We start from the raw sequence: 11,843 nt of genomic DNA, 5'->3' as shown, positions 1-11,843 counted from the left end.
GAGTGCAGTGGCCGGATCTCAGCTCACTGCAAGCTCCGCCTCCTGGGTTTACGCCATTCTCCTGCCTCAGCCTCCCGAGTAGCTGGGACTATAGGTGCCCGCCACCTCGCCCGGCTACTTTTTGGATTTTTTAGTAGAGACGGGGTTTCACCGTGTCAGCCAGAATGGTCTCGATCTCCTGACCTCGTGATCCGCCCGCCTCGGCCTCCCAAAGTGCTGGGATTACAGGCCTGAGCCACCGCGCCTGGCTGGGAACATTATTATTGTGCTGTTACTGCCACTAAGATTAGATTATAGAAGTAGCTGCAAGTCTGCTAAAAAGATGGAGACTTATCTCATGCCATGGGATAAGGGTCTTCTGCCATACCTGTCAGTAAGGGATGGGTGCGGATGTGACACAGGCTGCAATGAATGTGCCCTGCACATTTGGTCTTGTAAGAAGAGCTCAGTCTTTGATACTCCTTTGCTTAGGGAGGGGGAGTTCCTCATGTTTCTGACATCTCTCTACAGCCCTGTCAAAGGACATATGGTAGGCTGGGTCTCTGGGACAGTACTGCACTAATGGGCTAAATACATGGAGTTCGTGTTCAGTAAAAGGTTTCCATTTGTTTTGTTCTAACATCTCAAGTTGCAATTTGCAGAGGAGCAGCAGAGGGACTAATCTATTTGGTTTTAGACTGGAACACTTACACATCAAAGATTAAATGAGGAATACAGATAGCATACTTATGCTTAGGTGAAAAGTAGAGTGAGAGTGAAGGGAAGAATATAGCAAAGGAAGAAAATTTTCTCAGAATTTGCCTCAAGATGTCTAATTACCCTTAGCTCTCACATATATAATAACTCCCATCAAAAGGTTGTGGAACTTTTTTTCCTTTTGGGAGGATGGATGGGACACCTCCTTGTCTTGAGTCACACATAACATACACCCCAATTCTTGCTGTCTTAGGAGTACTGGAGAAGCTTTAGTCTTTCGTCACCCAGACTCAGCGTATAAATAGGACTTCCTGAAGGCTGGGGTCTTTTGCTGAACCATGCTCTATCCCTACAACTCATGGTAGAGCACGGACGCTCCACACAACAGCAATAATGATAACACTTCACCAGTCAAATCGGTTTTGGTCATAATAAAAGATCTCAGGTGTTTCTCTGCATAGCAGGGTTTTCTGGTGGATCTACGCTAGAACACTGTCAACAGAATAAGGCTTTTTAAAAGAACATATTGCCTCACTTTCTTTTAGAGACATAGGACAGAATGCCAAATGTTCCTGACAGGTTTACACTTGGATGAGGATTAAAATTAAGGCACAGACGCGTGGGCTGATTTCAGATGCTGGTGAAATGGATCAGCCTGAGTAACTGCATGTCCCCATGTGTCCTAATCACTGCAGCTCCTTGCCCCACTCAAGACCTTATGGATATCACTGTTCACTTTGCAGTCCCTGCAGTGGCAGCAACAGTTGTGACACATGCACATTCCTTTTCACTCAATCAGTTCACATTCTCTCTAGATCATTCCCTTAAAAAGATTCAACAACCTCCATGGCTTTCCAACATGTTGAATGTTTCTAAAAGTCATTAGATCATGTTGATTGTATTCAAAACTACTGACAGCTTCTCACTATAAACTAACATCCAAACTCCTCAGCCTGGAATCTGGAATCCTTTTCCTCCCTTTCTAACAGTCTGGCCTCATTTGACCCCAAGACTTCAGCCAGCTGAACAGAGGTCATCTCCTAAACATCAGCTTTGCCCAAGCATCCCCTCATTTCCCATATCTGAGTCCCAACTTTCCTTTAAAGCCCCAATTGTAAAAGCTTGTCCAGAATCTTGAGTTGGAATTAATCTCTCCCTCTCCATATCACTATAACATAGGCTTATACCTTGATAAATGCTTATGGTAGGCTGTTCCAGGTGTCAGTTATTTTATGTATGTCTGCCTTCCTTTTGGGTCCAGCAAATACCTACTTGAGTGCACATTAAAATCACCTTGGGGGTCCTTGGAGAAGTGGCTGATTCCAGGATTGGGGAAATTTAGGGACACATGCTGTTATGCCAAAGAATAAGGGAACGTTCCCAACCCCTCCCCCCACCACTGAAAAAAGATGTGAAGTATGTCATAAGAGCAAAGGAGCGAGCAGAAAGTAACTTCCACTGGCTAAATCCGGGACAATTTGAGCATCAAAATAATTAAGTCCAGTTGGTTGTCCATATCCATGGGTTCCGCACTCAACAACCACGGATCAAAAATGTAGTTAGGCCTATGATGGCTGTGTCTGCACTGACACATACAGATTTCTTCTTTTTGTCATTATTCCCTAAACAACATAGTACGTAACAATTTACATAGCATTTACATTGCACTAGGTATTATAGGTAATCTAGAGATGACAAAGTATATGAGAGGAGGTACACAGGTTATGTGCAATGCTACACCATTTTATATCAGGGACTTAGGCATCCTTGAAATTGGTATCCATGGGAGGCTCTGGAGCCAATTCCCTGCAGATACCAGGGGACAACTGTACCATAACAAATCATAAACCATTAAAAAAGATAAGAGCCCATGAGTCCATACCAGTAACAGATAATAAATGGGGGAGAGGAGGTGGCTTCACTTTCAGAAGAATGCTGACTGCCAAATAGTAAATGCTGAGGGAGTGCTAGAGTTAGTAAATCATCATTTTGCAACCCTCCTAGCAGAGATTGGATTAGGCAAGAATCATCAACAGATGATGAATCTAGGGGAAATTTTTCACGAGGAGCAGAGCATTTACTTGGTCTTAAAGTGTTTTCCCACAGACTGCTTTATAGGTGCAAGGGGAAAAACAGTAACTACCTAGTGGAGCAACCAGGGAATGCCTCGACTAGGTGGGTGTATCAAAATTAACATCAACAGTGAGGGCTGATGGACATCTGTTCTCCCATAAAACCCTGAGAAGGACACATGATTATTTATGTAGTAGACTGGGTGGGAATTCATAGCCTGAATCTAATTATGAAGAAATATCAGAACAAGGAGTGTTCTATTAAAACCCCAAATAAGGAGTGTTCTATTAAAAAATAGGTGAGAGGAGGGATAGAGGGTTGTATTCTTTAAAAATGTCAATATCATAAAAAACAGACAGGCTATGAACACACTCCATGGGAACGTGTTCTACCAAATCAGAACCTCTGGGGGTGGGTCCCAACAATCTGTGATTTTAACATTTTCTCCAGGTAAATTCTGATGCTCGCTAAAGTTTTGTTTTTGTTTGTTTTTCAGTTTTTAAGAGACATGGTCTTTCTCTGTTGCCCATGCTGCAGTGCAGTGGTGTGACCAAGATTCACTGCAGCCTCGAACTCCTGGGTTGAAAGCCATCCTCCCACCTTGGCCTCCCAAGTAGGTGGGACCACAGGTGTGCACCATCTTGCCTGGCAATAATTTTCCTAGAGACAGGGTTTTACTATGTTGCCCATCTCTACAAAAAATAGAGATGGGCAACAAGCTGGTCTTGAACTCCTGGCCTCAAGGGATTCTCCCACCTTGGCCTCCTAAAGTATTGGGATTACAGGTGTGAGCCACAACACCAGGCCCCTACTCAAGTTTGAAACCATAGATCTAGACTGTAAGCTCTTAGATTCTGCATTTCTAGCTCCTATATTCCCCATAAAACCTAACAGAAAAATGCTTTCTGCATATTCAGATTTCAATAAATGCTTGATGAATTTGGTTTGACAGTGAATGATAAGGCAGTAATGACCACCGAGACACTTGGAGATGATCAACTACTCCAGAGGCCCCAGCTAACACATCACTTCAGGTTTCTAAAGTGAATAGAAAACTTATTTTGAAAACAATAAAGGATGTCAGATTACTCGGGAGGTTAATAAAAGCACTATTGTCCCCAAAGGGAGCATATCCACTTAGTCTGTTAATGCACCACCAATTGAAAAGATGTTAAAACTTACACAGACTCTTCGACTGGTATTTAAAAATTAGTTCTGCAGTTCTAGCAAGCATTGCACAGTGATTAAGAAGCCAAGAAGGCCAGGCGTGGTGGCTCATGCCTGTAATCCTAACACTTTGGGAGGCCGAGGCAGGTGGATTGCCTGAGCTCAGGAGTTCAAGACCAGCCTGGGCAACACAGTGAAACCCCGTCTCTACTAAAATACAAAAAATTAGCCAGGCGTGGCAGCGTGCACCTGTAGTTCCAGCTACTCGGGAGGCGGAAGCAGGAGAATTGCTTGAACCTGGGAGGCAGAGGTTGCAGTGAGCTGAGATCGCGCCACTGCACTCCAGCCTGGGCGACTCTGTTACCCCCCAACCCCCAAAAAAGGAAGCCAAGCTACGTGTATCATGCAAGATCTGCTCAGAGAAGACGGCATTCTTGTGGTTGTGACCCAGATTTGATGAAGATGGCCAGATTTCAGACGAATATCCTCTAGGTGGCAATTCAGGAGACAAGACTCCTGCAATGAGAATGAGCTGATCAATTTGCCTACTGGGTAGAAAATGAAACAAATAGATCCATTTTCAGGTACTTGTTTTCTATCTTGAGAAGTTAAACTACTGAAGATGCTCTAAGATGCAGGATATCATCCCAATCTCGCAACCACATGCCTTTTCTAATCAGCACCCTGAAAGATTTCACAAGAAAAGGGTGTTACTTTGGTATTGTCGATTTAAAGGTTATCTAGTCACAGTGAGGCAGAGGAGAATTCCTCTTCAAAATTCCTCCTTATTGAAAGCCCATGGAGTGTCTTGGCAATTAACAATTCCTATCACCTCTAGCTGTTCCCTATGTAAGAAGGCTCAGAACTCGCCTTACAAATTGCTCTTTTGAAGATCAAAGGGAAGCTGAATGTGTCTGTGTGTGCTCTCGATGAGACTGTAATTTAATGGAATTTTTAGAGAAGGCTTCACTGGCAGTGTTTGGATGACAGCCCTGGGGCATAGGATTCAGGGGAGCTTGGCCACTGTTCCCTTTGGAGGTCTTCCCTGCCTTTAATTGGCACCTCATTAGAAATTAATGAAAATGACATCCTCTGTTCTTCCTGCTTTAGGCATCGAATGCTACAAAAAGGCCCATCACAATTCATAACACATTCAATTTATATAGCAATGGCTCTTAAGCATTATTTATGAGATGTGAATTTCTTGTCAGCAGTTAATAACCTGTACAGAATGGAAGGCAAATGGAAGAAAAGATTGCAAATATATATATAAAAAAAGATTTTCTGCAGTGAAGAAGTGTTCTGTTTGAGTTCAAACTACCTTCCTGAGTCTTCACTTTCAGTAGTAAATTACCGTGTTATCCCCCTACTAAAACCTTTCAGGGCAGTTAAACATCTCTCCAACATCCATGCATCCTCAAGGAAATAACTGTACAACTCACCCTTTCCTAGAGAGATCCAAGCAGGCAGGAGGAACACAAGAGCTCTTTGTCAAAGACAGTCCCAGACTTTTTTAACGGCATATTCCCATTGTTGTCCTTATCTTTTGAAGGGTAGCAGTTGACTCAGTCATTTTTCTGGGCACATAAGTGTAATACTCTCAGTGGGTCAAATTGAATGCCCAGCTGTCTCTAGGAAAGTTACATCTTGTTGAGACTTCAGAAAGCTCAGGGCTTTCTTCTCCAACAGAAAAAGTCAAATCTCCCTATAAGTAGACTCTCAGAATTGGGCACAAGCCCAGAGACTACATGTCAGAACATTTAAAAAGGATGCATATTGCAACAAACCCAATACGCATTTAGCAATTCAGCCTCCTGCCCACAAAGGTTAAGAATATGGCAGAGTAATCTATATTTACCAGAGATTAGACATGTGGGCTTTACTTGGGTGAATGTGAAGTCATCTAACATGTATTACTGTTTTTTTTTTTTTTTTCAGGTGGATGCTAAGACCTTAGGAAATTAGGTAGTTTGTGTCAAAGCTGAAGGGTAAACTGGGAGACCTGGTTACAATATCTTTATATCTCAGTGCTAAATTGTGCAATCTCCTGTTTGCCTGATAAGGAGAAGCAGCATTAGCCACTGCTGGGGGCAAGACAGCATACTTGATAGACCAATTGCTTGATCCGCTATGGCAAATCCTGTGTAATACCCAGGATTTAGTTACTTTCAAGGAAGAAACAAGAACAGACGGTTCAGGAACGTCCCACAATTCTAACTGAGGGACAACCAAAGGCCTATGTTACAAAAGCAACAGCTAAAATGACCAGGTAGGCTCACAACACTAGTAACAGACTGAACTGCTCAAATTCCCTGAGAGTTCACATGAAGACCAAAGCAAGAAACTGCAGATCACAAAAGATGAGGCAGCCTCTTCAGTGTGAAGTGAAGCTAGTTAGCCAGCAGAGCCCAGAGTTTCCTCAGCCAACCACAGTATACCTGCCTTATGTCACCAAGAATTTAAAATTGTCTGGCAGGGTTGATCGAAACAGCCTAATAATAAGGTTCTGAACTTGCCTGGGCCATACTGCATGCATGAACACACGGAAGTCTGAAAACTGCTGTCAGCCTCTGTTCCCACCACCTATTCTAACCTTCTTTACGGTTTCCCAAAAATGCTTAGTACTATAACCAAAATGCCCTAAAAACCTTATCTGGTAACATTTAAGACTCCCCATGCTGGTTCCGGTTTCTGCAGTTGAACATGCACTTCTAATCTTGTGGAGTAACACATACACCAGAATGTGTAACAAACAGGTATCTGGTCATAACAGGAACAGGAGTTCTGACTTAGTTTCTATGAAAAGCTAATATCCTCTCTCTTCCTTCCCATTTCCAATAGGGCAGATAATTGAGGAGCAAAGGCTCCGCTTCAGGAGATGGTAAACTTTCAGTGACTATTACTTTATAACTGCTGAGTGAACTATTTAGTCCTGACTGTCGGCAATAGTACTTGTAGGATATCTTCGGCTGTCCCAGAAGTGAAAGGGGGCTTCTAAAGTTGACTTCTCAGAAAGAAAGAAATAGGATTCTCAGAGGCTACAGTCAGGTCTCACAGTCAGCCTGATGACAGCTGAACTGGTCCTCAAACAATTTTATAACATTATGTTTTAAAACCAGGGAATAAACAAAAGTACAGGAAACTAAATCAGCCTAAAATAATGCCGCTACACAATTTTTTTCCTATGTGTCATGATACATGTGGTCACGAAGAGAGAAAAGGCTGACTTAAGTTTTGTTCCACTGCAGGTAGGCATCCCTGTGCAGCAATTCTAAAAGGTATTACACTACAGAATACAGAAGGAAAGGTGATTGTAAAGCTATTTCCGACTGGGTATGTGGTGGCTCATGCCTATAATCCCAGCACTTTGCGAGGCAGAGGCAGAAGGATGAATTCAGCCCAGAAAAAAAAAAAATAAAAAAGGCGATTTCAAGGTATTAACTGACTAGATGAACTAAGGTTCAAAGGAAACTTTCTATCAAAGCTTAATTTAACAGGGAGATGGAGAAAAAAGTCTTCCATAAATAGTAAGTTCATTCAAAATTAACTTAACATCTGAATTTTATGGTACATACTCCAGAATTTTGTTTGTTTGGTAAACTTCTGAAGTCGTGAGAAGAAACCAGAGTAGTAAGTGGTGGGGGGAAGTTGAAAGCACTAAGCAGTGAGATGTAGCTCTAAGGAGATATGCATAAGAACAGGGGGATGTTTTGTCTCACGCAGGGGGATGCGTGAGAATAAAGGGTGTTTAGAGGCAAACATCCTGTACTCCTGATTTCTCAAGCCCCAAACTTACATCGCAGGCACTATTGTAGCAAACTTACAGTACTCAGAAGAACGAAAGACTTCAGCCACTTAATTCCCAAAGCTGGGTCAAGGGATATAGTCTCCATCATGCCACTGGGGGAGATGCTTACCGCAGCGACACGATCCCAATTCCTGCTGCACCAGCTCCAGTTTGGTTTGGCACTGGAAGCACCGACGTCGACTCTTCTGTTTAGATCGACTGGTTTCCTCGGACCGTTCCGTATTCTCCAGTAGTCGTGGCCGTTTTACTGGTGAAGCCTCATTCTCAGAGTGTGAATCTAACCAAAACAACATATTTGGGGATCAGGATTAGTGCTTGGCCTGGCAAGCACAGTTGATTAATGTATTTCCAGGCATTCTCCTGACCGGGCTACTGCCCTTGTCCAGGAAGGAATCAGACCCATGAGAGCCAGTTCTGGCTTGCTTGGTTTATATTGCACAAACCATGACAAGCATGTACCTTTAGTGCTGACTTCTAACAAGCTAGGCCTGAGCTGGAGAGGAGAGTGCGGGTGGCTCAACGAAAACCAGTTCTATGTTGTTGTTTTTTTTAAAAAGCTGAGATTCTATGAAGAGACCATTCCAGCTAGAAATGGGGTCCTGTCTTTGTATCCCCTTGCTGGGACGACCTAGATGCTGCCTGTATTGGTTAGGTATCTTTTCTTGGGTATTTGCTTGTCCTCAAGTAGACTGTAATTCTTTAAAGATGGGACTATGTCTAATGTTATCTCTGTATCACTATGCTTTCACAATTCCATTCCCAAAGCCAGTGTTTGATGAGTGATCTGTAATCTTTTATAGTAAAATTACTCATGTTTCTACTCTTAAAGACACAAAAGTCAGGTTCTAATACTGACAAGTAGTTCAATTTGATTCAGAATGAATGAAGGGGCACCTCTGCTGGTGCACATGCAAGCTGCCCTATGACCTCCACTATGGTGTGGTGCAGCAGCAGCACTGGGCACCCCACCTTGAGGTGGAGCCAAAATGGGGTGTACTCTGTGACAACTGTGTCTTACATAACCTCAAAAAAGTAATTAAGATGCAATAAAGTTCTTATCACAGACAAGGCTATAAATGACTCTTGCCTTCAACAAACTGGGCAGCTCTCTGGGGCTTTGTACTCCTGAAATAGCTGCCTGCATACCCATGACGTACCTCTTACCAAGTTCCAAAGTTGTTTGTGCTAAATTACCTCTAGAAGGGAGTCTCCTAAACAGTCTTCCTCAAAATAATCCAGATGCCACACCTTCTCACCCCTCTGTCACTCCCACCTTGGTCTAAGCCATTACCAACTCATCAAGCCTACTACAAGAGCCTCTTCACTAGTCTCTCTGCTCACCCCCTTGTCTCTACAGTCTATTCTCCATATAGCAGACAAGTGACTCTGTCGAAAATCAAGTTAGAATCATGTTACTTCCCTGCTCAAAACCCTCTAACAGCTCCTCTTGTCAGAGTAAAAGTCCAGATACTTAGACTGTCGAATACCCTGCATGACTTGCCCCACGCTCAGCTCCTGCTGCTTTCCTTCCTTTGCTTATCTACACTAGCCTCCTTATTGTCCCCTACCTGTGGGACTTTGTACCTTCTGTCCCTCTATTTGAAACAATCTTCACCCAGATCTACATGGGATCTTATCTCTTTTATCACCCAGGCCCCCCGATGGTAGTTTGCTCACAGTCCCCCAGCCCTGCTGCACTGTAATGGCATATGAAGGCCCTGCATATGCCATTTTTTATATCTCTTTTATATATTTGCTCCAATGTCACATTTTCTTTTAAGTTTTATTTTGCAAAGTCACATTTTCACTGAAGGCTTCTTCCCTGATCATCACTTCTAGATCATTGAATCCCCATTCTTAGCACTTCCCCTCCTCTGTTTCCTTGTCTTTTATTCCTCCACAGCACTTATCTTTAACATTATGCCCTAAAAGAAAATAAACTCCAAGAGGGCAGGAAATTTCACCTGCTTTGTTCACTGATGTTCCCTCCATACCTATGCTCAATAAATATTTCTTGAATGAATGAATTTGTCTCCTAGGCAGTCCTAATGTTCTACTTAAAGTGGGTCTAGTGAGAAGACACAGCCTGTAGGATGAATTTTAGTGAAGGCTGTCTGTATGCCCTTTCCTAGCCTCCCTGTGTGTGAGGAAGATGCTGCACTTCACCCAAGATTGTTCAGTGGACCCTGATGGTGATGCTGGTAGTTTGCTCATAGTCGCCCAGCCCTGCTGTGCTGTACTGGCATATGGAGGCCCTGCACCATTCTTAGCAACTACAGACTTCATTTTTCATCTCATTTAATTCTTCCAGTCCTACATGACATTTTGCCCCAATACAAACCAACTAAATAAGACTTCTGATGAAAACAACCGAAAGCAAGTTCAGCCTATTTCCCAGCTCTGCTGAGCAAAGCCGTCTAGGCCTAGGCCCAGTCAATGTGGTGACTAAGGTGGCCGCAGATAGGGCAGGCTCTCTCCCTTCTTCTACAAGAGCAACAAGCAACAATTTAAATGTAAATCATTACAAAGCAGTCAGCTGAAAGAAATTCACCTTGTATGAGCCACACTGCTCTCTGGGGATGTCCTTTTACACAAACCAGCAATGGCTCTATTTGTATTAATAACCCTATTTAGACCTTTTTTTTTTTTGTAACGAGAAAATTCTGGAGTAAAAACTGTAACAAAAAATGTTTTTTTGAGACGAAGTCCTAAATTCAAAGCATCCTTATAGGAAGTTACTCCCATTGGGAGGCAGGTGTCAGCACAAGATGGGGAGGCAGCTGAAGCCCTTTCATTATTAATATGATTAAAATCTGGAGGGCCCTGGCACAATGCCAGCACACCTCTAATCTAACAGAGAACTGCTCAGACCTTGAGCCCCTTTCTTTCACACCTCTGTGTCTGAAAATGAAGAGTTCACATTTAGCTCTTTCTACATGAATCTATCTCAAACTGTCAAACACGCTGTCCATTTGCAAAGCACCCACCTCCATTTCTAAAACAAACCTTTGCTGCAAGGAGAAGACAATTTAATTTCACTGTGTCAATGAAACTGGGGGAAAAAATAAAGAAAAGACAAAAAGAATTTGAGTGTGGCAATGTTATCCATAAGCTAACTATGTCCAAATAAGTAAGGGAGTTAGATATGTGAAGAAATTTTTTTTTTAATGTATGAGTCCTATGGCTGAGAAATAGAATTCATATTTACATAATCACAATCATTAGTCATCACCAAACAACCTACTTTGATGGGTCCCCCCGACCCCTGCCCTGCAAAGTTAGGAGGCCTGTGCAATTTTCACCTCTTTTTCTCTTAATTCCCCACCTTATCTGACCAATGGGCATTCAACAGCAACACTAAGGAATATCTACATGGTCCCATGCTGAGATTTTCCTTGATCTATTCCACATTAATAAAATGACCACTGAGTTATTTGTTCTGGTAGGCAGTAGGCATGGAATATTCTTGAACAATGAATCCTAAAGGAGGTTTCTGATGCTGCCACAGCTTCTGGTATGATATACTGGTCATCCTAAAAGAACACCATTAAGCCCTAGTCAGTCCTCTGACAATCAATATCCCAGCATCTGTACAAGTCTATGACCAAAGGCATCCATGTATATAGAAAGTCTGGGCCCCAGGAAGCAGTCCTAGATGATTCTAAACCAGGGCAGAAAAAATGTCTAACAGAATGTGTTATGTTTTAGAATCAAGGAACTATTCCAGCTAGTAAGAGATCCACACCTTTGAAGCTCTGGAATATCCCCACTTACTTCCCTAGATGAAGATCTGTTAGATGCTCTCTAATGCTCCCTCCCACAAAGAGCGAGGGTAAATAAGCTTCCCAAACTGCTCACTATCCTCCACATGCTATTGTCCAAGAAGGTGACCATGTCTGTGTAATTTCTTGGAGAAGCAAACCATTCTCTGGCATTTTCTCACAAGTCAACTTTTAATGAGAAGCTAATGAAATAAATAGTAATCTATAGAATCATCCTCCTTGCATAAGAAATTTACATTTCCTCTGCTAATTAGTTAACTAAACCTTCGTGCCATGGGGCGAGTTGCTTAAATAAGAGAAACAGATGTCCAGCGCAG

The 11,843-nt window shown here is 42.6% G+C and overlaps 1 protein-coding gene across 1 annotated transcript in view; it reads right to left on the bottom strand.

Moving 5' to 3' along the window:
- The window catches only part of ZFAND3 (zinc finger, AN1-type domain 3), a 260,066-nt gene that overhangs the window by 38,025 nt on the left and 210,198 nt on the right, over nt 1-11,843 (bottom strand). The window contains exon 5 of the mRNA XM_011986626.1: nt 7,854-8,021. Within this exon, the coding sequence (XP_011842016.1) occupies nt 7,854-8,021 (168 nt within the window). The remainder of the gene's footprint in view (nt 1-7,853; nt 8,022-11,843) is intronic.

This window comes from Mandrillus leucophaeus, unplaced genomic scaffold, assembly GCF_000951045.1.
Source record: "Mandrillus leucophaeus isolate KB7577 unplaced genomic scaffold, Mleu.le_1.0 Scaffold3, whole genome shotgun sequence".
Lineage (NCBI taxonomy): Eukaryota > Metazoa > Chordata > Mammalia > Primates > Cercopithecidae > Mandrillus > Mandrillus leucophaeus.
This window is presented reverse-complemented; position numbering and strand designations above follow the sequence as displayed.